At 33.3% G+C, this 23293-nt stretch overlaps 2 protein-coding genes and 1 long non-coding RNA gene across 3 annotated transcripts in view; 1 reads left to right on the forward strand and 2 right to left on the reverse strand.

Annotated features, from left to right (window-relative positions):
- Positions 1-11194, forward strand: part of LOC111512819 (BBSome complex member BBS2) — a 40532-nt gene extending 29338 nt beyond the window's left edge. The window contains exons 8-11 of the mRNA XM_074186443.1: positions 2162-2533; positions 2669-2832; positions 8204-8352; positions 11006-11194. Coding sequence (XP_074042544.1) covers positions 2162-2533; positions 2669-2832; positions 8204-8352; positions 11006-11106 — 786 coding nt within the window. The 3' untranslated portion in view covers positions 11107-11194. The remainder of the gene's footprint in view (positions 1-2161; positions 2534-2668; positions 2833-8203; positions 8353-11005) is intronic.
- LOC141487406 (uncharacterized) lies at positions 568-2162 on the reverse strand. The gene is made up of 3 exons (XR_012468364.1): positions 1307-2162; positions 1024-1212; positions 568-905 (listed from the first exon to the last, which is right to left on the reverse strand). It is a non-coding gene; the product is annotated as an uncharacterized lncRNA (long non-coding RNA).
- A 3183-nt stretch (positions 11195-14377) lies between the features above and the next one.
- Swim (Secreted Wg-interacting molecule) overlaps positions 14378-23293 on the reverse strand; it is a 52100-nt gene continuing 43184 nt past the window's right edge. Inside the window, exons 5-9 of the mRNA XM_074186444.1 lie at positions 22731-22919; positions 19166-19300; positions 18843-19042; positions 16893-17044; positions 14378-15049 (exon numbers count right to left, since the gene is read on the reverse strand). Of these exons, the coding sequence (XP_074042545.1) occupies positions 14888-15049; positions 16893-17044; positions 18843-19042; positions 19166-19300; positions 22731-22919 (838 nt within the window). The 3' untranslated portion in view covers positions 14378-14887. The remainder of the gene's footprint in view (positions 15050-16892; positions 17045-18842; positions 19043-19165; positions 19301-22730; positions 22920-23293) is intronic.

Genomic DNA, 23293 nt, shown 5'->3' on the forward strand with positions numbered 1-23293 from the left:
AACAGGTGGTAAAAAAAAGACTGTTGGATTTTTTTCACAAACATAATGTCATCACTGATAGGCAATATGGTTTTGTACAGAACTCAAACACTGAAAATGCTGTAGTGGATTTCCTGGAGGAGACAGTCGGGGCCTTGGACAAATCGATGAAATGCGTTGCAGTATTCCTCGACCTTGCCAAGGCCTTCGACACAGTTTCTCACGAAATTTTACTCAATAAGCTGCACCATTACGGTATACGTGGTCTGTCGGCTGACCTTATGACTGATTACCTAACAAGTAGAGTACAACAGGTAAAAGTTGGCCAAGAAATAAGTAACGTTTCAAAAGTAAAAATCGGTGTACCACAGGGGACAGTATTGGGACCGATACTGTTCCTTGTGTACATGAATGATATTACAAGAATTAATGGGTTTAAAGGACACTATTTTTGTTATGCAGATGATACAGCTCTGATCTTCACAGGAGAAACTTGGGAGGAAGTAAAAGAAACTACTGAGACTGACTTGCAAAAAATACACGACTGGCTAAACTTAAACAAACTCACCCTAAATATTGAAAAAAAAAAATTTCTCACATTTACGCCAACAGTCACTACCCAACCAAAAAATATTCTGATACAATTACACATCACAAACTGTCATAAGATCGATTGCACATGTTCCATAGTAAAAAAAGTGGAAAAAATCAAATATTTAGGAGTAGTCTTAGATCAATGCACGCGCTGGTCAGATCACATCACAAATGTTAATAACCGTTTAAGAGTCTTGATGCACAGTTTCTATATCCTGAGAGACGTACTTACCAGAAGAAATCTCCTTTTACTTTACAATTCCCTAGCTGAATCTGTAATGACCTACTGTATTACAGCATGGGGTGGGGCCTTCAATACTACACTTGATTCTCTGCAAAAAACACAAAATATTCTTCTAAGAATTATTCTGAAAAAAAAATAAACGCTATTCCACTGACATGCTATACCAAGAATCACAGGTCTTGAATATAAAACTGTTATTTACTCACCAGTGTTTAAAAAGAATGTACATCAGACACGAAACATCTAACCAGAGAAAAACTGGAATAACCAGATCCACTAGTAATTTGAATCTCAGTATACAACTTTTCAGAAAATCTTTAACGCAAAGATCTTTCTTTTTCTTCGGCCCTAAATTCTTCAACTGCATTCCGATTGAATTGAAATGTATTCGAAAACTAGAACAATTCAAAAAAGAAACAAAGAAATATGTTCTACAATTTTCAAACAAATTTTATAATATAATGAATAATAATTTAATATGAACCTTACCTTTAAAAACTATCTGTTCTCCTCTGTAACTGACCCTGCTTGAAACGGTTTGGAATCCTCACCATTTGCAACTTATATTATATATTTATTTGTTATTTTTAAAAAAAAGAAAAAAAATTCATTGAATCTATCATGTTAATTTTTCTACTGAATTTTTTCTCTACTCACTGCTTAGTTATTATCATAAAATGTACACTTTTTTAGAAAGTCTATAGATCTAGTACATGGCAGAACAGATAAACATATCTAGGCCAAGTTACTGGATCTGAGACTTTCGAAAAACACGATATATTACATGTAAATATATAAACTGTACTTCAATATATCAATATCAATATCAATAGAAAAGAAAAACTTTCAATTTTGAAAAGGAGAAACAATGGAAATTTATGAAGATACTGAGTTTTGCTGAGATCCCAAATGAAAATGAAATGAAATGTTTTTACTGTTCAGTTCTTTCTGAAAATTACTTTATGACAATGGAATATTCAATAGTTTGGATGCTGTTATTGTTAATATGGATGTGTCGAGGAATTATGTATAATAATGTCCTTATAAGACGGTTTGTGGAAAATTACAAAATCTTGTTTATTATCAATTTCAGTAATTGTCAGTCGAGAAAATTCATCAATTTCACCCTCTTGTGAATTATGAATATTCATATCAAACACTATTTTTGAGGTCAAGCAAACGAAGTTCTCAAACATATCTCATACACATCAATAAAACAAGCAGGTCATTAAAATATGATTAGGGGGATAGGTATGGCCACCCTTCCATCTCAAATATAACAGATACTTGAGTAATGCAAAATGCAATTTCTCAAACTAATTTCCATTTATTTTTTTGTTGAAGGCGTTGGTCGGATTTCCTCACAGTGTACAATTCCACGTTTACGAAATCACAAGACAGCTACCAAGATTCTCGATGTATTCCCTGAAGAATCCAAACGATATAATAAAGCCTGAGAGCTTCGTACAGTTCAAAATTAACGAAAGGGTGCAAAGAATCTGCATGTGGATTAACCAAAATTTTTTATTTTCCTCCGACATAGAATTCGAGTCTGGGCCAAACTTGACTCTTAATGTAAAGTGTCTCAGAGACAATTCTGATCTAGTTATAGTCTCCGAAATATCCGGGAGAATAACTATCCACACGATGAATATGTCTCTGGCTGGGGATTTGATACAGTCTCTATGTTCCTACTTGAATGTGAATACTTTGGAAGTAAGTGATTATTGGAAGTTATAAATCACTTTAGTAACGTGTATCCCACAGTGGATGTTACAGAAAATTATCATTAAAATATCGAATGATTTGATTTGTCATTAGTTCTCTACTACTTTTTGTGTCTATTTTCAGTCTAAAGCTTCATTTCCAGAAGAAGAAAACAACCTAAAAATTTTACTCGAGAAATTAATTGAAATTCAGGATGCAAGTGCAAGACTGAATACAGACGTCGCAGACCGATTGACACAAATCAGAACTCTGATTATTCAAGCAGAAGATAGTAGACTAAATGATCTGTAAGTTCAAAAGATCTCATTTTCCCGTAAAAATATTTCAATTATAATATCACATGTAATTGAGAATTGATAATTGTTTTCCAATTTGTTCATATTCCTGTTATTGTTTCATTTTTCGACCGTCTTAATGAAGATTGATTTCAAGTTCTAGGAGTGAATGATCATTCCTGATTCAAATTATATAATATTCCAATAATTCCTCTTTCCTCTCTCTCTTTGGTTGCTACCACGCCAACGAGTAAGTGCCAAGCATGGGATAGTGAAATAATTTTAAATGTTTGAATAAAATAAGTTTTTGTACTTTTCTTCTGTAATTTTAAATTGAATGTGTGACACTTTTCTACATAATGAAAAGTATTAACTTAGTTTTTTTCATTGCCACGTCTGACTTTTTACTATAACCTCGAGTGAGTAAGTATATTTTTTACCTATCTGTTTTACAATTTTGTTGCAATGTTTAAAATTTCTTGTAGATGTCTTGATAAAGGAAATAAACAAATAAACATTCTCGAAAGCTTGACCATATGACAAAAAGTATTCTTTAAACAACAGCCTATATATATATATATATATATATATATATATATAAATCGGTTAAATTCGTGAGAAACTCTTTGTTATATGTCAAGCTTTCGGTATATTTCACACCTTCGTCAGGACAACTACAATAATAAAATTATATATCTTGTAAAAAATATATAAATATGGAGAACTTACTAACGTGAGAATAAAATATAAAATGGTTCAAAAACAGATAGAAAAACATTAATAAATGACAGTTGATAAAAATTTTTGGCTGACAATGTCAAGTGGGAAAATTCTGAATGATACTCGAATTACTAGATTTTTTATTTTCTTTATCATATTTCAGTAGGTACGTGTAAATTTTGCTAAGACTATCAATATCAGTTCAAAATCATATAAAAATAAAAAAAATACAAAAATAAAAAACAGGGATCCAGTAATTCGAGTATCATTCAGAAGGTGTGAAATATACCGAAAGCTTGACATATAACAAAGAGTTTTCTTTGTAACAGCCCAGCTATTGACGGCAACCTCACGAATTTAACCGATTTATAGTTAATCCAGTCACTAATTATTCTGTTATATATATATATATATATATATATATATATATATATATATATATATATATATCTAGCCATAAGATATTTTTACAAGCTTTTTTATCATTGACCTTATCATTTAGTAATTTCCTTAAAGATATAAAAGCATAACAAGCTTGAACACCTTCATCAGTAGGTTTTTTTGCGGAGGTCCATATAATTTTTTATGATTTTGATAACATTGATGAGTCTGAGGGTTCCTTCGAGGGTTCATTTTCCAAATTATGCTTTCCAAAGGGTTTTTGAATTTGTTTTAAATAATTTGCGGCACGTTCAGGATCTGAAAACATTTAAATGCAAAATCTCTAAAAAAAGAATAATTTTGAAATAAATTGTTGGTTCATAAATTCTGGTTTTATCCTTTTTTTGGACTGTGTAACAACGTACAAAAATTAGGCAATTCCGACAAAGGCTGTAGGGTTCGTGCCGAACACACGAAGGCCGGTCTTTTTGAAATCTGGTCATTTGGTAAACCTACTTATATTCTATCTCATTATGTGGTTCCAGAACTGAATTTTAATCTGAATTGAAATGATTTTCATTCACTATGCTCTTCTCGATGAATTGAAAAAAAAAGTCTCTCATTTGTTTTTGTTTTCTTAACTTCATCTTACTCTACGAGGATGGTGTTTTTCTCAGTCCAAGTGAAAATGAAAGTCCAAGGTTTCAAATAAAAAGTATAATGAGCAGAAAATAACTCTATGGACAAAATAATGAAAAAACAACATGTACAATCTTATGTAAAAGGAAAACGTTAAATTGGAGCTATGTGAACTCGAAGAATGATAAATCTCGAATTCCCGGACATATGTATTTTAATAATCAAATATTGTCATCACCTAACGCTATAGTTAATGCATTTGCAACGAACTTTCAAAGCGTGTATATTTCTAATAATAATCTAAAAAATTCAAACTGGAGTAATGGAGAATGTCTCAACACCAGCGATTACTTACATCTTAGTGAAATCTCGGAAAATGACATCATTTCGGCTTCCAATAAGTTGAAAAATAAATTGACAGTTGGACCAGATGGCATTCCAGTCAAACTTGTTAAGAATCATATTGCTCTTTTTGCGAAGCCTCTTTGTATCATTTACAACCTCATGCTGAAAAATTGTTACTTTCCGAATATATGGAAGCTGTCGAGAGTATGCCCTATCTTTAAAACCGGCAAGAATACGGAAATAGTAAATTATAGACCGATTACAATAATATCAGTGTACTCGAAATTAGTTGAAATTATTTTATCAGACATCATTTATAAGCATGTAAAAAACACAATTTCCGAATTTCAACGTGGTTTTGTGAAGTGTCGTGGCACTGCATCAAATCTTTGTATTTTCACACAATATGTTTCTGACAAACTGGACCAACGTAAACAAGTTGATGTGGTGTATACGGACTTCAGCAAAGCATTTGATCGGGTTTCACATCATCAGTTGCTCATGAAATTATCAAGCTTTGGCATTTCGAGTAGCCTTCAATATCTGCTGAAATCATATCTTAGTGAAAGACAATTATTTGTGGAATACGAAGGAATTAAATCGTTTATATTTAATGCAACTTCTGGGGTTCCTCAAGGTTCAAACTTGGGTCCACTATTATTTCTTCTGTTTGTTAATGACATTTCTGATAATATCAACTTTAAAAAATTTTTTTTTGCTGATGATATGAAGATTTTCAGGGAGATTGAAGACTACTCTGACTGTATATCATTACAAAACGATATCACTGAGTTACATGATTGGTGTCAGAAAAATGAACTATCATTAAACATAGGCAAATGTAAAATAATGACTTTTGCAAGAAAATCCTCAGTACAAATATATAAATACAAATTGGATAATATAACATTGGCAAGAATTACCGAATCGAGAGATCTGGGTATTATCTTTGATGAAAAACTAACGTTCTCGTCACATATCGAAGAAATAACATCCCGTGCAATGAAAATGTTAGGATTTGTTATGCGTAATAGCAAAGAATTCTCATCATTAGAGGCAATTAGCTCTATATATTATTCATTGGTCAGAAGCAAACTGGAATATTGTAGCTCCATATGGAATCCTTGTCAGGAAAAAAAAAATATATATATATATATATATATATATATATATATATATATATATATATATATATATATATATATATATATATATATATATATATATATATATATTGTATTGAAGCTGTACAGAAAAAGTTTCTGAAATGTCTTTCTTTAAAAAAACATGGTTCTTACCCCATAAGAGAGTATAGCTATGATTCACTCTTGGAAGAGTTCAACTACGCATCCCTTAAAAAACGCCGCCAAATTAACGACTTGATTTTTATATACAAAATCATACATAATCAAATCGACTCTTCTACTTTACTTTCATCATTCAATTTTAACGTTCCTCCTATAACTTCCAGGTCACATATAACTTTTTACATCGACGTACCTAACTCACAACACCACTTTCACTGCCCTTTGACATCTATGTGTAGAAGCTACAATAATCTACAAAACATAGATATATTCTTCTTACCATTATCTCAGTTTAGGAAAGCAATATATAATGCATTACAGAACTGATATGTTACGTGGTATGTAATGCTAATATAGATTACGTTTTATGTTTAATTTTTGTTTTTCAGGACTAATATAAGCTTTTTATTTTGTATTATGTACTCCTGTAATTGGGTCTCATGACCTGTTGGATGTATTTTCTGAATAAATAAATAAATTCTATAAAATAAGAGAAAATAGAAAGAAGGAAATGCCGCCAATTTCACCATGCTATTTACTAATGATTTAACCTGTTGAATAACGCACCAACTCGGTTTTACTTTTACTTTAGGGAGAGTGATGTATAACTTTAAATTTTCACCCCTTTCTTTGTAATTGTACTCTAGCTTAACTATCAGCACTAGGAACCCAACAATATGCAACCTCTTTACAAATAAAAAGTGGATTCAGACAAATTAATATGTGAACTCTCTCTCTAAACATCAACTGGTTAGTAAAAAAAATAACTAACACTCACATAACGCCTCTTTGGGTGGTTCATGGTCAACCATCGGTTCCGTTGACCCAATGTGTTTTCAATACCAACACTTTAATTTCGAACTCCCCTGTACCCATTATCGGTTTATGATTTACCTACTGATTTTATCTAAATTTCGCACCACGCCCTTACAAACAAATTAACTCCCCTATTTAGGCCACCACCCTCAGCCCAGCCTCGAAGGCTGAGGGATGAGACCCCCGATCTAGTCTCGACGACTTCCGGTGACCTACTTTTTGTGTCTCCCTGAAGAAACTGCCAATCCTTCGCGTCAACAACGCTATCCACAAAAATCTCATATCAGCGTTTTTTCAACCTTCCCAACCGTATGATCATCGGTAGGAGGCAATATATTCATTTGTTTAGTCTAACTCAATTTTAACATGACCACAACGACGCTCGAAGGTCCGACAGTCATAAAGTAATTCAGCGCTTTTTCACTGGAAAAATATCGACACCGAAGAAACGGGTGATCGACCTCAATGAATGAAATAATATTTTATGTTACTACCGCAATGGCAGTTATTACAATTTTCATTGCACACCTTGTAAACTCTGGAAAGTGTTGAAATCGACATTCAAGCAATAATTTGCCAGCTTTGCCATCCTTACGAAGTGTTTGATAAATAATTTTTCAAAAACAATCAAAATAAAGCAGAAAGTGACAACTGACGTAACGTAACATCAAATTCAGTTTCAGAACCAACCTCACGTTAGTTTTGAATCATCATGAATATGTTTCAAATCATAATTCATGGACGTCATCGTTTCATCGCCAGAATGAATGTATTTGAATTACAGACGAATACGTTTTGAATACATGAGCGCCAGAAATCGCCTTAAGTCAGTTGTCAGTTTCTGCTTTATTTTGATCGTTATAGTTCACAAAGTGCTGAAAACTTCTTATCAAATATGTTGTAAGGATGTACAAAATGAAGCTGAGAAATTATTACTTGCACAAATACGATTTCAATTTTTGTTAGAGAATATTGAAAAGTTTGTTTTTATTATTGAATTTGACATCCGACACAAATTGAATCATTCCTTTCTGGCGAATCTTATTATTAACGTCACTACGAATCACTACGAATAAACCCCAGAATACACCTCAATACATTTTATATGTTCTTCATTTTGTATTGATTTTTAATAATTTTCATAATCTAATTTGATCTTTTTTTTTTTGGCATAGGGACCAACTTTCATTTTATTATAACGAACTTATGGCAATCAATAAAGAAATGATCGGAGGGCACAACATAAGATTACAAAACTACAATGAAGTTGTTGAAACGACGAAAGGGATCAACGCCATCATACAAAAAGCGTCAAAGTTGAGAGGTGAGTTTTGCAGAGGCGATCTTGTAGAGTGAAGACTGGGCTAAGAATTTAAATGTATTTTTTTCAAGTAAATAACCGGCTCAGTCAGCTGGCTATTAGAATTAATACATGATTACAGTTGTTGAAACAGCAGTTGTCAAGTATTAAATTCTATAAGGAAATAAATATTTCGAAATAGTAATCTCTGCCAATTACCTACACAGTAGGGTGTGGTAAACGTCTGTCGAAAAACTACTTTCCCGGTTAAAACCACGCTGGATATTGAATTATATCAGACGAAGGTTTCATATTTATAGCGGATCCTTGTTGAAATTAATCGAGTCCCAAACACTTTGCTGTCTGAATAGGATCTTTCCTGTACTGACGAGAGGTAACACCTCGAAACCACGGTCTGCAGGTGATCTACTTGAATAATTTCAGCAAGGTCCTGCTGCTGGATGAACGGGACACATCTGTCATCTTCTGTGAGGAATCTTGCATACATGTCTGTCGGATATAATTCAATATCCAGCGTGGTATTAGCAGGGTAAGTAGTTGTTTTCAGGTAGACGTTAACCAGACCTTACTGTGTAGGTAGTTGGGAGAGATTAACATTTCGAAATGTATTTCGAAATATTTATTTCCTTATACGTATGTATCTCTCCTCGATGGTTTTCACTTTTGATTAAATCCAACGTAAAATATCAGAGTGTCGATGATCATTTTTCTGAATTTCACAGAGGACGCTGAGATATCCCTATTCACTCTTTCGTGTTCGAAAAGCGGACAGTCTACGAAGATATGTCTGAAAATGTTTTGTACTTCGCCGGGAAAACATTCTGGTTATTGCCAAAAAAATTGTAATCATCAACCTATAGTGCTCGCCGTTGCCAGTGGTGACCTGGCCAACATCGCGTCGTTCTTCAAGAAATATGGACCGATGACGCCGCCAGTCCAAAATTCACACCAAATAGTGACTTTTTCGGAATGCATTGGACGCTTTTGGATCCCATGTGGATTGGTATATTCCCAAGTTCGACAATTTTGTTTGTTCTCGTACCCATTCATCCAGAAATGGGCCTCATCGCTGACGATGATTTTTCGATGGAAATTTGGGTCAGTTTCCAACTGCTCCAGAACCCATTCAACGAACACACGACGTTGGCTGTGGTCATTTACCGTCAGGCCGGCCACTCACGTACAGTTTTAACTGTCAGTTTTAACCGAACAGATAAACTGTGTTTAACTGTACAGTTTAACTGTACAGTTCAACTGAGATGTACACAGAGGTGCAGTTCAATTGTTCATTCCTTCAGTTTTTTTCCATGGATTCAAACGGGGATGACGATATGGCATCGCTCGGTTTACTTTTTGCAATGTTAGACATCTTCTCATGTCTTTTAATTATTGATTTAATCCAAATTTTACTATTTAAAAAAGTAATCAGAATTCACCAATAATTTTTGACCAGATAAATTAATATCTAAACACTATGAGTTTATAGTATAAACATTAATGTATCAAAACAAAAAAAAATGTCTGGTGAGATTGGTATTATTAACGGTTTCTGGTAAGACGGTATGTCTTGCAACAAGATGTTTCTACGGTACTTGCAAATGATGAACTGTATTTTGTGATACGCGGTAAGACGGTATGTCTTGTTACTAGTACTTTCGGAAGCAGACTGAATCTAATTTTCACTTAGTCCTATCTCCTAAAATAATCTTTTTGAGAGAGGGTAATTTATAAGGATAGGCTGGAATTATTGTCAAGTCGCGTAGGTAATTCCCGAACATCTTTGAAAAGGGTCGAAATTCGGCAAACAGAGAAATTAGTAAAGATTATAGATAATAGCTGCCATAATTTCAAATAGATGGGAAAGCAGAAATATGTCACGTTATCTTTAGAAATTTCGGTATTTGAACCCAACTAATATAGCCATGAAGAAATAAAGTAGGCGGTCTTGAGAAAGTTAACAATAGAAGTATAGATAGGCCTTTTATTGAAGGTTAAATTGCAGATATACACAATGTGAATGAATACCAATATCGTGAAAGTTTACACTTTCAAAATAACAACAAATGAACAATAACCACTTTGAGATTACCATTCGACCCGAGGGTCAAAAATGTTAAATAAAAAAATTATGTAAAAAAAACACTGATACGTTTGAACATCCCACATAAATTTATTAAAAGACTCAAGGAAATAGCCATTAGATTTTCTTAATTATTTGCGCATGTCGTAAATAATGTACCAAAAATTACTTTCAATTTATATTTATATACGAAACATTGTCAAACACCTTCAAACAAAGATACAGAAATTATCTAAATATAGGATCAACTAATCTGTGAATAGCAAATCTATCCAGACTAAAAAGGTACCATTACGTTTTTTTCTTAAATGTAAAAAATTATAAAGCCTATTCGCTAGGTAAGTGTAGGTACGGTGGGTGATTGCTTCCTTCCTTTTTTTGGAAAATTACCACATTTTTGTATCAAGATGTAGTAGTAGAAAGCCAAAAACTTTTTTTTTAATTGCAAGCGGTGGGTTTATAATTCAAAAATTAGGTTATTGGATGCGATGTTTTTCTGTTATGGCAATTTTTCAAAAACCCTGACATTGAAAATATCCACTAAATTTCACGAAGAATTTCAATTTTTTTTTTCAGTTGGCCAGAAATCATCAAATGTGATAAACTACTGCAGGAACTACATGAATAATAATAATGCTGAAGGATTGATAAAAGTTATCAGAACTGGGGAACAATAATATGAGGAATTTAATGATATTAACAATATTATTGATTTAATATTTTTAATGTAATGAACTATTTTGAATAATAAACTCCACAAACCTATTTACCATTGTTCTCATCCTATTTAAAAGTTATGTGTGGTGTTACACCTCGCTTCGAGGTGTAACACCACAAAAAATAGTCAAATCAAAAAATAGATAGATAAGTAATTTTTGATCATTCCCATATTGATTTCAATTTGAGAGCCACCGGTAGACAGCTGTTTCAGCCTATTGGGCATCGTCAGTACCGGGCAGGCGGTCCTCGATTGAAGACAAAATGAGAAGAAACCAAGAAAGTACTTGATAAAAATAGCTGTGTAAACGCAAGCGAAACATAAGTGGAACCACTTATTGGCGTGACACTCAAGTCAACTTGCCAAGTTTTTTATGTCAGTGTTTGATTTTCATGGAATTATTTTCCAGCAGCTTGACTGCATTAACCTTTCTAGATTTCATATCATTTCTAGAAACATATGGATTCGTTTTCCGATGGCATTTCAGGTTAGCTACCGCAGTTGTCGATTGATACTTGGCAAGTTGACTTGGGTGTCACGCCAATAGGTGGTTTCACTTATGTTTCGCTTGCGTTTACGCAGCTATTTTTATCAAGTACTTTCTTGGTTTCTTCTCATTTTGTTTTCAATCGAAGACCGCCTGCCCGGTACGGAGGATGTCCAATAGGCTGAAACAGCTGTTTACCGGTGGCTCTTGAATTGAAATCAATATGGGAATGATCAAAAAGTACTTATCTATTTATTTTTTGATTTTCATGGAATTATTTTCCAGCAGCTTGACTGCATTAACCTTTCTAGATTATATATATATATATATATATATATATATATATATATATATATATATATATATATATATATGATGTCTTGAAATAGTTGTATTTTGATGTGAGATCCACACCAGTAATAAAACACATGATATTCATAAATAAATATATTCCAGAAACAATACACACTGAAATATTCAACTAGAAACACTACCAATAATTTAAATAAAAAATCTAATTCGAGATACTTATTCACTGAATAAAATATTCCTGAATATTTTCGTGTTACAAATATCACAAATATATTTAAATTTTGATGTTCCTACTTTCAGAAAAAATTATATTGAAATAACAATTCTGTGAATTCATCAGCACTAATTGGAAAATAGTAAATACACCATTTCATTGAAAAAGAAAATATGAATTACATGAAGAAACTTCAATTCAAAAACTAAACCCACAATGAAGTATTTTAAATGAGTGATATGATGGGTTCTTCAATAAATTTCACTTACTTTAAGTTATCCAAACTTTGCTCACTAGAAGAGTTTTCCTGATTTGTCCAACAATGCATCAGCCAGTCTTTCATTATTGATACCTGGAACGCATTATCACTATTTGAAAGTGGCAAAACAAAATTGGAATAAAAATCAAGTAGATATTTTTCTCATAGGTTCCTCATGAACATTTACAACTTTTTATGAACTGGAGAGCAACTTGCATTCCCGTTGCAGGTACCTTTCTTTTCCTTTTGGGCATATTGGTACTATCTCTATCTTAAAAAATAATAATAAAAATTATGAAAACAAATGATACAAAAAAAGTGTCATTCACTTACTTTTCTCTACTGAAGATACACAACTGAAATCACTCTAGTTTAAACATGTACTTAGTCATACCAACAAATCCCACACACCAACTCTCCTCGGGCCTAAAATGAGGTATTGTGGGTTAAGCACCATGACTTTATTATCGATACTATTGTCTTTTACTCACTTTTCTCAAAGACTGAATATGTAACTCACCGTTTGAAGATGCAAAAGCAAACTATTTGCCGTACTGCAAATTGGACAGCCTCAAACTATAAAAGGTACACTAAACATGAGAAAATAATACCTTGATTATAACACCAATGCCAACCGCCATGTTGAAACAATTGTCGATTTCAAAGCAAAGCTGTCAAGCGTTAAGGGGCAGCCGCTTTCACAGAGCTTCAACTGTCGCGTGCTACACTTCAATTGACCAATGAGAAACGTTTACTCCAATACATCACTTCCCATTTCTCTGTTGCCAGGATTTGTCGCTTTGTAATTGAATAATTTCAAATACAAAAAAAATAGGATGAGAATGAACCAATTTATTAATGCAATTGATTCATTCATTGGACCATTTGAATTGTTTTGTCGTTTCCAATAGTTGGAGCAATGCATCAGAATCTTCGCGATGAGTTCAAAAAATGGTTAACACTATAAAGGTTATATACATTAGGTTATGCATTCCATTAAAATCTTCAAATATTTTTGTTTCCAATAGTATCGAATTATTTGAATATGAATATTTCATGAATATCTGGTGCTGTATGGGATCCTCAAGAAATAGCTACAAGGTTGGTGGAATAATAATAAAACATATTGAAAAGATTTCATAAACTTCAAGAGGTGGAAGCACATGTGCATAGTAACCTCAAAACACACTTGTGCTCAGTAACGTCAAATCACTAAAGAAAGACCCAAGACATATGATAAGTCGATAATCGAAATCGTGATGGAATCTGTTTCTGGAGTTTATTACCCTTAGCAAATTATGTCTTTATTGCTCGAAAAAGAATTATAAGAGAAGTATGATTGGTCCGAAATAGAGAGAAAACTGCTGCTACAGTTTTAAAAATATAGAAATCCTAACGATGCCGTTTGTATTTATATTTGAAACTTGTTTTCAAAAACATATACAAATTTATAGTGAGATATCATATTCCTCATCTCAATACCAATCTTAGAAAACAACTTTGATGTTCCACATAGCAGAATAAAGGTGTTCGAAGTCACCAAGTGTGATGGGTTCTAGATTCATAATTCGCTTGAAATCGTACCTCATTGAAAGGTGTTTTTATGACTTGTTCGTTTTTACCTTTGAGTTAATATCATGTTCTATTTTTATGTATTTCTGATCTAGTTTTGATACGAATGTGTTTTCGTACTTTCGTTGCGTCCTAGATTGTTGCGTCCTAGATTAATTTCGATAACCTCATCTCAGTTTACTTCACTCTATTATTATGATCTTAAGGTTTCAATTATGCCCTGGGCACTACTTTTCATATCGACTATTCATTTTATTTCTGATGTTTCAGTTATTCAATTGAAATGTTGGAGTTGAAGAAAGAAAACATAATACTCTCAAATCTTAACTTTCCAAATCAATTTTGTTTCCCCATAGTTTTATGAGCCACTCATAAAAAAATTCAAATTCAAGGTTGAGTATAAAATGTATTAAATATCAATACAGTAAAAAATAGTGAATTTTCAATCCTACTAATAATGTTTGTATTCTAACATCTAATAAACTTAAAACTAATGCTACATCGAATTGAATGTTTGCCTTGCCTTCACATGTTGAACAACTTTGGTGTTTCAAAAAAGATTCATGACTAAGCCATTCCTGATTGATGTTGCCAAAATAGCTACATCAATAAGTGATGATTCTGTAACTTTCAACAAGACTTACAAATTATTTGTAAAAAGGCAGTATAAGTATACTTTCTTAACAATAAAAAATATGTCTATTTTATACCGGTATTAAGTACACCTGAAATGTCCTAAAGGTAGATAACACTTTTTGAATCAATCCTAAATACACTTTGAAATTTCGAAAGATCAATGCTGGCTGCCTGCCAGTACCAAACATCCACTTTAATGGAACTTTAAGTTCAGTTAGATTAAAAGTGAATGGTTCCGTCATTGAATGCGCGATGAAACCTTAAGCTGGATTTGGGAGTTCTTCAGCCATCAACAGAATTTTTCGATCAACTCCTGGCCAAGAGGCAATTACAAAGGACTCAATTTCGCTTTCATCCGTTCCTCGAGCTATCCTGAAGTAGCCATTTTCTCCCCAATTTGGTCCCCAACTGTTGGCAACTTTCTGAAAAATCAATAAACAATATCAGTGAGACACGCTTTTCAAATACTTCAAAGGAAGAATATAGTTCGTGTTCCTAGGTAGATATCAGTACAGTCTTTCCCAAACAAAGCTGACGGGAAACCAACAAATGCCAATTCTGTGATTGGTCAACACAAATGAGAAGATCATTAATATCGTACACATAAACGCGCATATCAGGGACACTATTGTTCCGTGTTTCCCCGTGGGTTTACCAATAATTGAGTAAACTGTACAATAATCAAAATTAACTTCACTCGACTGTTAATACAACCAAACACCTCAACTAAATTTCAAATGTCTATCGCCTGGTTAGATCGCTCTGAACCACACTGTCTGCTAAACTTCACTATATCGGTATGCTTGTGGGTAGCGTTTATATATGGCAATCGAAGGCGGTAGAAAATTTGCCGGAATTCCATCGAGGATGGTTTCAAAACAGTGAATATTTTTTCATAATAATTCGGAATCTTTGTATGATAAAATTTTCAAAAGCATTTGGTAGCTCATTGTAAAACTCAATACCTTCGAAATGAATTCAATTCTGTCAAGTATTTGTTTTCATCTTCAGTACTTTTAGATCACCTGAATATCTGTTGAATGATTGTGTTGGTCACTATTTACTACGAAAGTCAAATTTGAATGTTTGAGCTTATTTTTTATCAAATGAATGTAGGTATGCAATTTGAATTTATGTAATATTGAGGATTTTTCTGTAGTGCTTGTGTTTTGACCTTGAAAAACGTATATATGATAAATTTCCATATTGAAGTTGACTAAGAAATTTCATACTAAGGGAGTATTTATTATTTCGATTATGGATTTCAATTCGATCATTTGGATAATTTTTTTTACAAATTTAATAATATTTCATGTCATTGAAACCATAACGTTATTAAATCAAGCTCTCTTGAAATATTAGTTTCAGTTTCTTGTACGCCATTTTCATTAAAGGTAAGTCTCCGGTCTATCACAAGGCCCAAATACTTCACCTGAAGTTATAAACTATATTCCTTCATATATCCCTACTCACATAACCAGGAACAGTATATTCTCATGGTTATTTTGTTGGAGTTCACTTGGATCTTCCTAGCCTGATTATGAGTAAATATGAATATCTTTTCTTACGAACCGTCATTCACAGTATAAAACACCGATTATCCATGATACAAATGACTTCCAAAAGAGTTCCTTGCAACTGCCGAATGAAATTCGTCCTTTCTCTTCAGTTTTCACAGCAAAGTAACGAGCGGGACTAAACCCAAATAAATTACGAATGTTTTGTTTTTGGGCTCAAGTTTCAACTGGTTACCTTGAATTGAAAGCTCCAGAGAAGGGTAAAGAAAAAATCTCGTTGGGTCATCGATGTCAAAGCATAGTTTCGCAACGGGTCATCTTTGGAAGCTTCGTTTATCATTGATATTATTGGTTTGAGTTCGCTGTCAATTCAATAGATGGCGTATTCGTGAGAAAAGATGCTTGGCCTTTGAGGGCATTTGAATTTGAATCGAACAATATATTTTTGGTTCAGTCTAACAGCACTGATGAGACCAATGACAACGCTGTTTGATTTCTATTATGAATTCATCGTTTTTGAATCTGGCCTATAAAAAAGCTAACAGTAAAAACATTCAAGAACTATTCTCAAAATGATCTCATTATGTAATTCCAAAGATACGCTATAGAATATAGATATTATCCCTTGAATGTTCTTAGATCATTGACCATTGATCCATAATCAAATACTACTCGTATAGGTACTAATTGTAATATCTGGGAAATAATCTTGTTAATAGATAACCATCATCATGTAAGTAAAACTCACCCAATATTTCTGCAGGCCATTGTAAGTCATTTCTTCTCCCCACCCAATTATTCTAACAGAATGATATCCATGTCTGTCGTTCAGATTCAAGTCGCTGTGTTTATATATGCCTCCATTGTATGTGAAAAAGTCGTGATGTACTTTCATGGTAGCTGCAAAAAAATGAGTGATTCACACAAGTATCTGGTGATAAAATGAAAACTAGAATGGAACCTTAAAATATTGTATGAAAGATTGTTTTGGTGTGTAGCTGAATTCAAATGTACCTACAAAAGTTACTTCAATATTTCGATAATGTTTATTATCATCTTTGGGGGAAAAATTGAGGTTAACTGTATCCAGAAAGAAGTAAAAAACTTATCAAAATGAAGGGAAATGCGTCCTCAGATTAAAATTGAGAATACAACATGACCATCGAGCTTGTTGAATATTTAATTTTTTTCATTTTCGTGTAACTATTGATATTTTTGAATAATATATATATATATATATATATAAATATATATATATATATATATCATCAGTGGAAGAGCTTCATGAAGCTCTTAGAATGATCGATTACAGCTTGAGAATTGGTTCTGATGCAGATTCTGAAACATGTTCTTCCTTACGAATCAGTAGACAGTTGTCCTGAAAATCTTGCGAAGAAAATTGGATTAGATAATTTAGGAAACACTTGCTACATGAATAGCATTTTATAAGTGTTGTTCATGACGAAGAATTTCAAAAACGAGGTTTTAACGATGGACAAGAATATTTCCTACTTATTCACCAAACTCAAACAATTGTTCATGCAGTTGGAGTTTTGTAAGAATGTATCATATTTCCCACCAACCAATTTCCTGGAGTCTTTGAAGCCCACTAGATACTCGTTGGGACAACAAGAGGATTGTTCCGAATTCTTGGGGTTCTTGTTGAATACTCTTCGTGAGCATAAAAATAGCAGAATCAATACTCCTGACCACTCTGGATTAAATGATTCCGTACAGTCTATCTCGTCTTGTGTTTGTTAAGTTTTACTGGAAAAATCCTCACTTATTTACTTTGTAGCAAATGTTCAAGAGGTAGCTGGAACTTCAACAAGGTTCCTGATATGACTAATAACCAGTCCTTGCAAAGCTTATTGTTGAATCATCTGGAAATGGAACTTTTAACGGGTGATGATCGACTATAGTGCAAAGATACGCCAAACTAACTGACCATTATAAGAAAACAAGTATAGCTGAATCTGGTCACTATTACGCATTGGTCAAAGACGAAACGGACTGGTTTAAGTTTGGCGATAGTCGTGTCACTAAGTGTTCTGACGATGTCCTGAATTAATTGGAGCCTCTGGAGACACTCTACATTTTGTTTTATGAAAGAGAGGACATTGGCAGATGAAGATATTCAGACGATGTGGTGCTGCAGGTTTTTAAGGGTTTTTCTGCAGCTGAAAAAGCAAACGCCCGACTAGAATTCTGGGTTGAAATCAGCCGTTATTTTGATGCAAACCAAAAAACAAATCAAAACACAACAAATCACAAAACAAGGCAACTGATGACAGAGGAGATTAACTAATTATTGGCCATGTATTCAATCGACTTTATGCACGGACAAGTTACAACCCGTATGTTACAGATGGTAAGCCGACTTTTGCTTCACCTATAAATCTGTAACATGCCACAGATTTTAAAATCGGCGCGATTCTCGATCGCCTGTGTGCACACTTCCATTCCCATCTATGTTGTACAGATTGGTCGAAGAAATAGTTGCCTTGAAATAATCGACCGTGTGCGCTAGGCCTAAGAAGGCTAGGTTACTTGACTGAAACCACAGATATGCGTTTGGCTCCTGTTGGTGACTCAGTATGTGTTTATTGCTGTGATGAAGGTTAATAAGCCATATAAATATTCATTTGAAATTATTATGTCCGTAAATTGAAAAAATGTATGACTGGCATGTATGTACCTTGAACAGGTCCTGATTTTGTTATTTCATACATGATATCGGTTTCATTTCCAAGTCTGTAAGCTGGACCAACAGTGTATCTTGATTTCCTGTCTCCATATTTTGGTGGTCTACATCCAGCTCTCGCCAGCGAGCCTTGTCTTTTGATAGTACAGGGTTCGTTTCTGCCTACGTATGGAAAACACTCTTCGTCCACAAGGCTGGAAAATATCAAATTTCGATATAGAAGTTCATCGAGTTTTCAATGGCTCCATTAGAGAAATTGACTATCTGATTAACTTTGTGACTATTCAATTCATTGAATTGTGAGAACGCAAACTTACCCGTAGTATTTAGTGAATGACCAAGCTCTATCCAAATGACCCCCGCTGCAGCTTTGTTGACCTTTCGTGTCACAAGATATCAAATTCTGTGCACTCAACTCCACTGCTTCCTTTCCTTTCGAAACTATGGCATACCTACATTGCAAATGATAAATTTTAAAATGAAACAAGATATACGTGATACGAAAATTGCTGTTATAGGGACTTCATGCAGGCTCGCTGGTATTTAAATAGTTCAAATTGTAGACAAAATAGACAAGTATTCACTGACGAAATTCAATTTTGAAAAAGTAAGTCAATAAAATCTTCCTGTTTTTACCACCCCTGTAGGTACTAATAGAGGTAGTTGGCTTGATTGAGTACCTGAATTTACAGTTCACAATGTGGATCTGCCAATTTAAAAACCGGCGAGTAAACTAAATCGATTTCATCATTTAACAGGTTGCACCCGCAATGTTTATGCTTGTGACTGTTTGGATGGAAAGAATCGCTTGGGATGAGGATGTCTGTATAGGTGGGTTTTCTGAAAACATTGAACTCAAATTTATTCTGATTGTGTGTAATGTCGGGTGTAAGAAATTTATCTGTTTCTCTATCTCTGTTTCGAGTGTGAACTGAATGTTGCTATTGAGATCATTCATGAATGTCATAAATTGGTTCTGTCATGAATTAGCAGCCTACAATTCAATGTTACACAGAGTATTCTCACTGCCTTTGTCTGCTAACAATCTAGCTAGGAAAATTGATATAATTACACAGATATATCATAATGATGGTTTCAACGCAGATACTATCCAGAAGTTAGTCTGGAAACAAAGCCGGAAATTAACTTACAGATTAATATACCCTCAGGTCAAACAACCAGAAATCAAGAAATGGGTAACGCTAACATATTTTGGAAAAATAACAGAGATAATTGCGGGTTTCTTCAGAAAAAACAATTTGGAAGTGGCATTCAGACAACATGCCAGGTTATCTCATTTCCTTTTCAATGCCAAAGATAAGGTGGAAAAGTTGGAAAGTGTCCGGAGTGTAATAGTGTTTATGTGGGACAATGTAGCCGAAATATCCAAAAACTGAACATGAAAGGTCCTTCAGACTAGGAAAAAATGATTCGATGTTTTCAAACCATTCCTTGGCATGCAACCACAAGTTTCCGAATCTAAACGATACGGAAATTTAGCACTATGCAAGGAAGGGTTACAAACTCCATTATTTAGAATCCTTGGAAATTCACAAGCACAAATATTATTGCGGGTGCAACCTGTTAAATGATCAAATCAATTTAGCAGATCGAATTGGCAGATCCGCATTGTTAACTGTTAATTCAGGTATTCAGTCAAGCCAAGTACCTACAGGGGTGGTATATAATGGCTAATGTAATGAATCATTGTTAGTTTATTGTATAAGTTTGAAAATGTCCGTATAAGACGAAACAGCAGTAACGTTAGTTACAAATAAAAGTGGTAAAAAACATAGAAAGTTTCATTTCTCTTTTCATTATGATTTCCTACCACGTAGTAACGGCTACATTCATCAATTTATTGAATGAATACTTCATTTATTTATGTATGTATGATGACTATTGAAAATCATTCCATTTAGATTTGTGAATTTTAATGGAAAACTTTATACCGGAAAAAGCAAACTTTATAGTTCACCCATCTTGAAAAAATAAAGTCAGTCAACAACACTGACATATTTCACATTACAAAACTCCTTTCACATCTGTCTTTGTGAAAAATACTGTAAATTTTCACAGTAACTGAAAAGTTTGCTCTTTCTACAACTGTATAAAGTTCTCCATTACAACTTTCATAGTTTTCATCTAACATTCAATTCACTACAAACTTTCTCATTGATTCGGACGTTAGTCGATGAAAATCCATAGTAATTTCACAAACTACACTCAACTATTTGATCTTCACAAATTTTATTTTCAAAAAATGTATCCCGACATGTAATAGTTCAACCAGGTACACTAGATTTGAAGAAAAAAATCATTTTTTTCTACGATTTTATCATTTTACTGACAATGCCAACTTGATTGACAAATCATGCATCAAGAAAAATAAGTATATTGTTTTAAATAATTCAACTAGGTACAAGATTTCAAGACAAAAATCATTGATTTCTACAATTTCACCATTTTACTGATAATGCTGACTTGATTGACAAATCATGAATCGGGAAAAATAAGTACATTATATTAAATAGTTCAACCAGGTACTAGATTTGAAGACAAAAATCATTGTTTTCTACAATTTCATTATTTTGCTGATGATGCTAACTTGATTGACAAATCATGCATCAGGAAAAATAAGTACATTATATTAAATAGTTCAACCAGGTACTAGATTTGAAGAGGAAAATCATTCCTTTCTACAATTTTACCATTTTGCTGATGATGCTAACTTGATTAACAAATTACGTATTGGGAATAATGAGAACATTTTATCAAATAGTTCAACCAGGTACTAGATTTGAAGAGAAAAATCATTTTTTCTACAATTGTATCATTTTGCTAATGATGCTAACTTGATAAACAAATTACGCATTGGGAAAAATGACGCTACTTCTGTCGTGTATTGAAAATGTTTACGATAGATTCAATTCAATTCAGTTTCATTGCAGTGTTGTTTAGTAGTTTGAAAATATTTTTGTGTTTTCGGTTCAAAAATTACTAATTTTAATTTATTCAGAAAACGATGATGCAATTCGTTTGGGAGCAATACCAGATTCTTAGTCTTAATCTCAAACAAAAATATAAAAGGCCTAATAAAAGTTCCATTGCAAATATCAATGAAATGAAGTGTTAAACCGCTGCCCCCTTCTAACGAACCGCCACTGAGCGTGATTTGACTTCTACATTGTGAGGTCACATCAATACTATGGCAACGTAAGATTCTCCAATTAACGAAAAGAATTCGCAGAATTTACTTATCAAAAAATTTAATTATAGCAGATTCAAAATACAATATGTTGAAGATCATCCTCACGGAATTCATTCGTGCTATAGTAGGTATACTTTTTCAAATACAACTTTCCTCACTCTCTTGCGAAACATTCATTTGCTATTCAGTTTTCTGATCAATGAAAGAATATGATTGAAAAGCTTCTCTCCACTGTAAAAAATTGATTGCTTGATTTATGTTGAAGAGGGAATATGAAGTGTTATGTTATTAGTGAGTCGAGTGGACTAGCCTGGCCTTCTGTGATTTTGATGCAAGACATACTGTCTCTAAGATGAAGGGGCAAGCTAATGGTAACATACGATGAGACAAGAGAAGTGGTCTACAGAAGTCATGAACTTTTGCTAGGCAAACACATTTCAAAGCCTTTTTCTGGAAAATAAAAACATAAATAATGAGGTTTCGGGTGCTCTCACCCCTGTATTAAATACCGTATGGAAGAATCGATTCGCAAAGCGCAAACATTGCGTTTCGAGGTGGTATAATATAGCTCTTGAGGCATAGCATTATGAGGAAACTTTTTACATAACTTGTAGTCCTTGAAGGACCCATATAAACGTTGCTGAATAAATTTATATGGAAGGTCATCTTACCTATCTGAAGCTACCGCTGCGGTTGAAAGAGCCCAAGAAGACCCGCACCATCCTTGATCTCTAATACCGGAAATGTAACCAGGCCAAATTTCCTCGGAGTCGAATTCTCTGGGGAGTGCGTTGGGGTCGTACATCCTCCTTACTGAGTTCATCCTCATCACGAATTGCTGAGGAGGAAGAGTTCCTAATCTGAAAACAGGTAGAATTATTTGAAAATGAAGAATAAAAATATTCATGATGAGGAACCTCTACGTTTTATGTAGTTGAACTCCACAATTTCTCAAACAAATCATCATTACTGCGTTTTATATTCCTCTAAGATCTGTTGAAACGGCAAGTTTTGTACAACTTCAACAACCTTTGTTTGAAGGTGGTTGACAATGTTTCGTGATGTATTTCATCTGTTCTGACTTCCATTGTTTAATATAATATAAATTGATTTGAAATCCCTGAAAAAAATTAAAAAGATTAACCGAAAATAACAATTTCATTGAACAAAAAACTGAAATTACAATGAAATAACATACAAGCAACAACAAAAAAAATTGAAATAATAATAAAAG

Source organism: Leptinotarsa decemlineata, unplaced genomic scaffold, assembly GCF_025532065.1.
Source record: "Leptinotarsa decemlineata unplaced genomic scaffold, Ldec_3_MD MMD2_tig00078422_RagTag_RagTag, whole genome shotgun sequence".
NCBI lineage: Eukaryota > Metazoa > Arthropoda > Insecta > Coleoptera > Chrysomelidae > Leptinotarsa > Leptinotarsa decemlineata.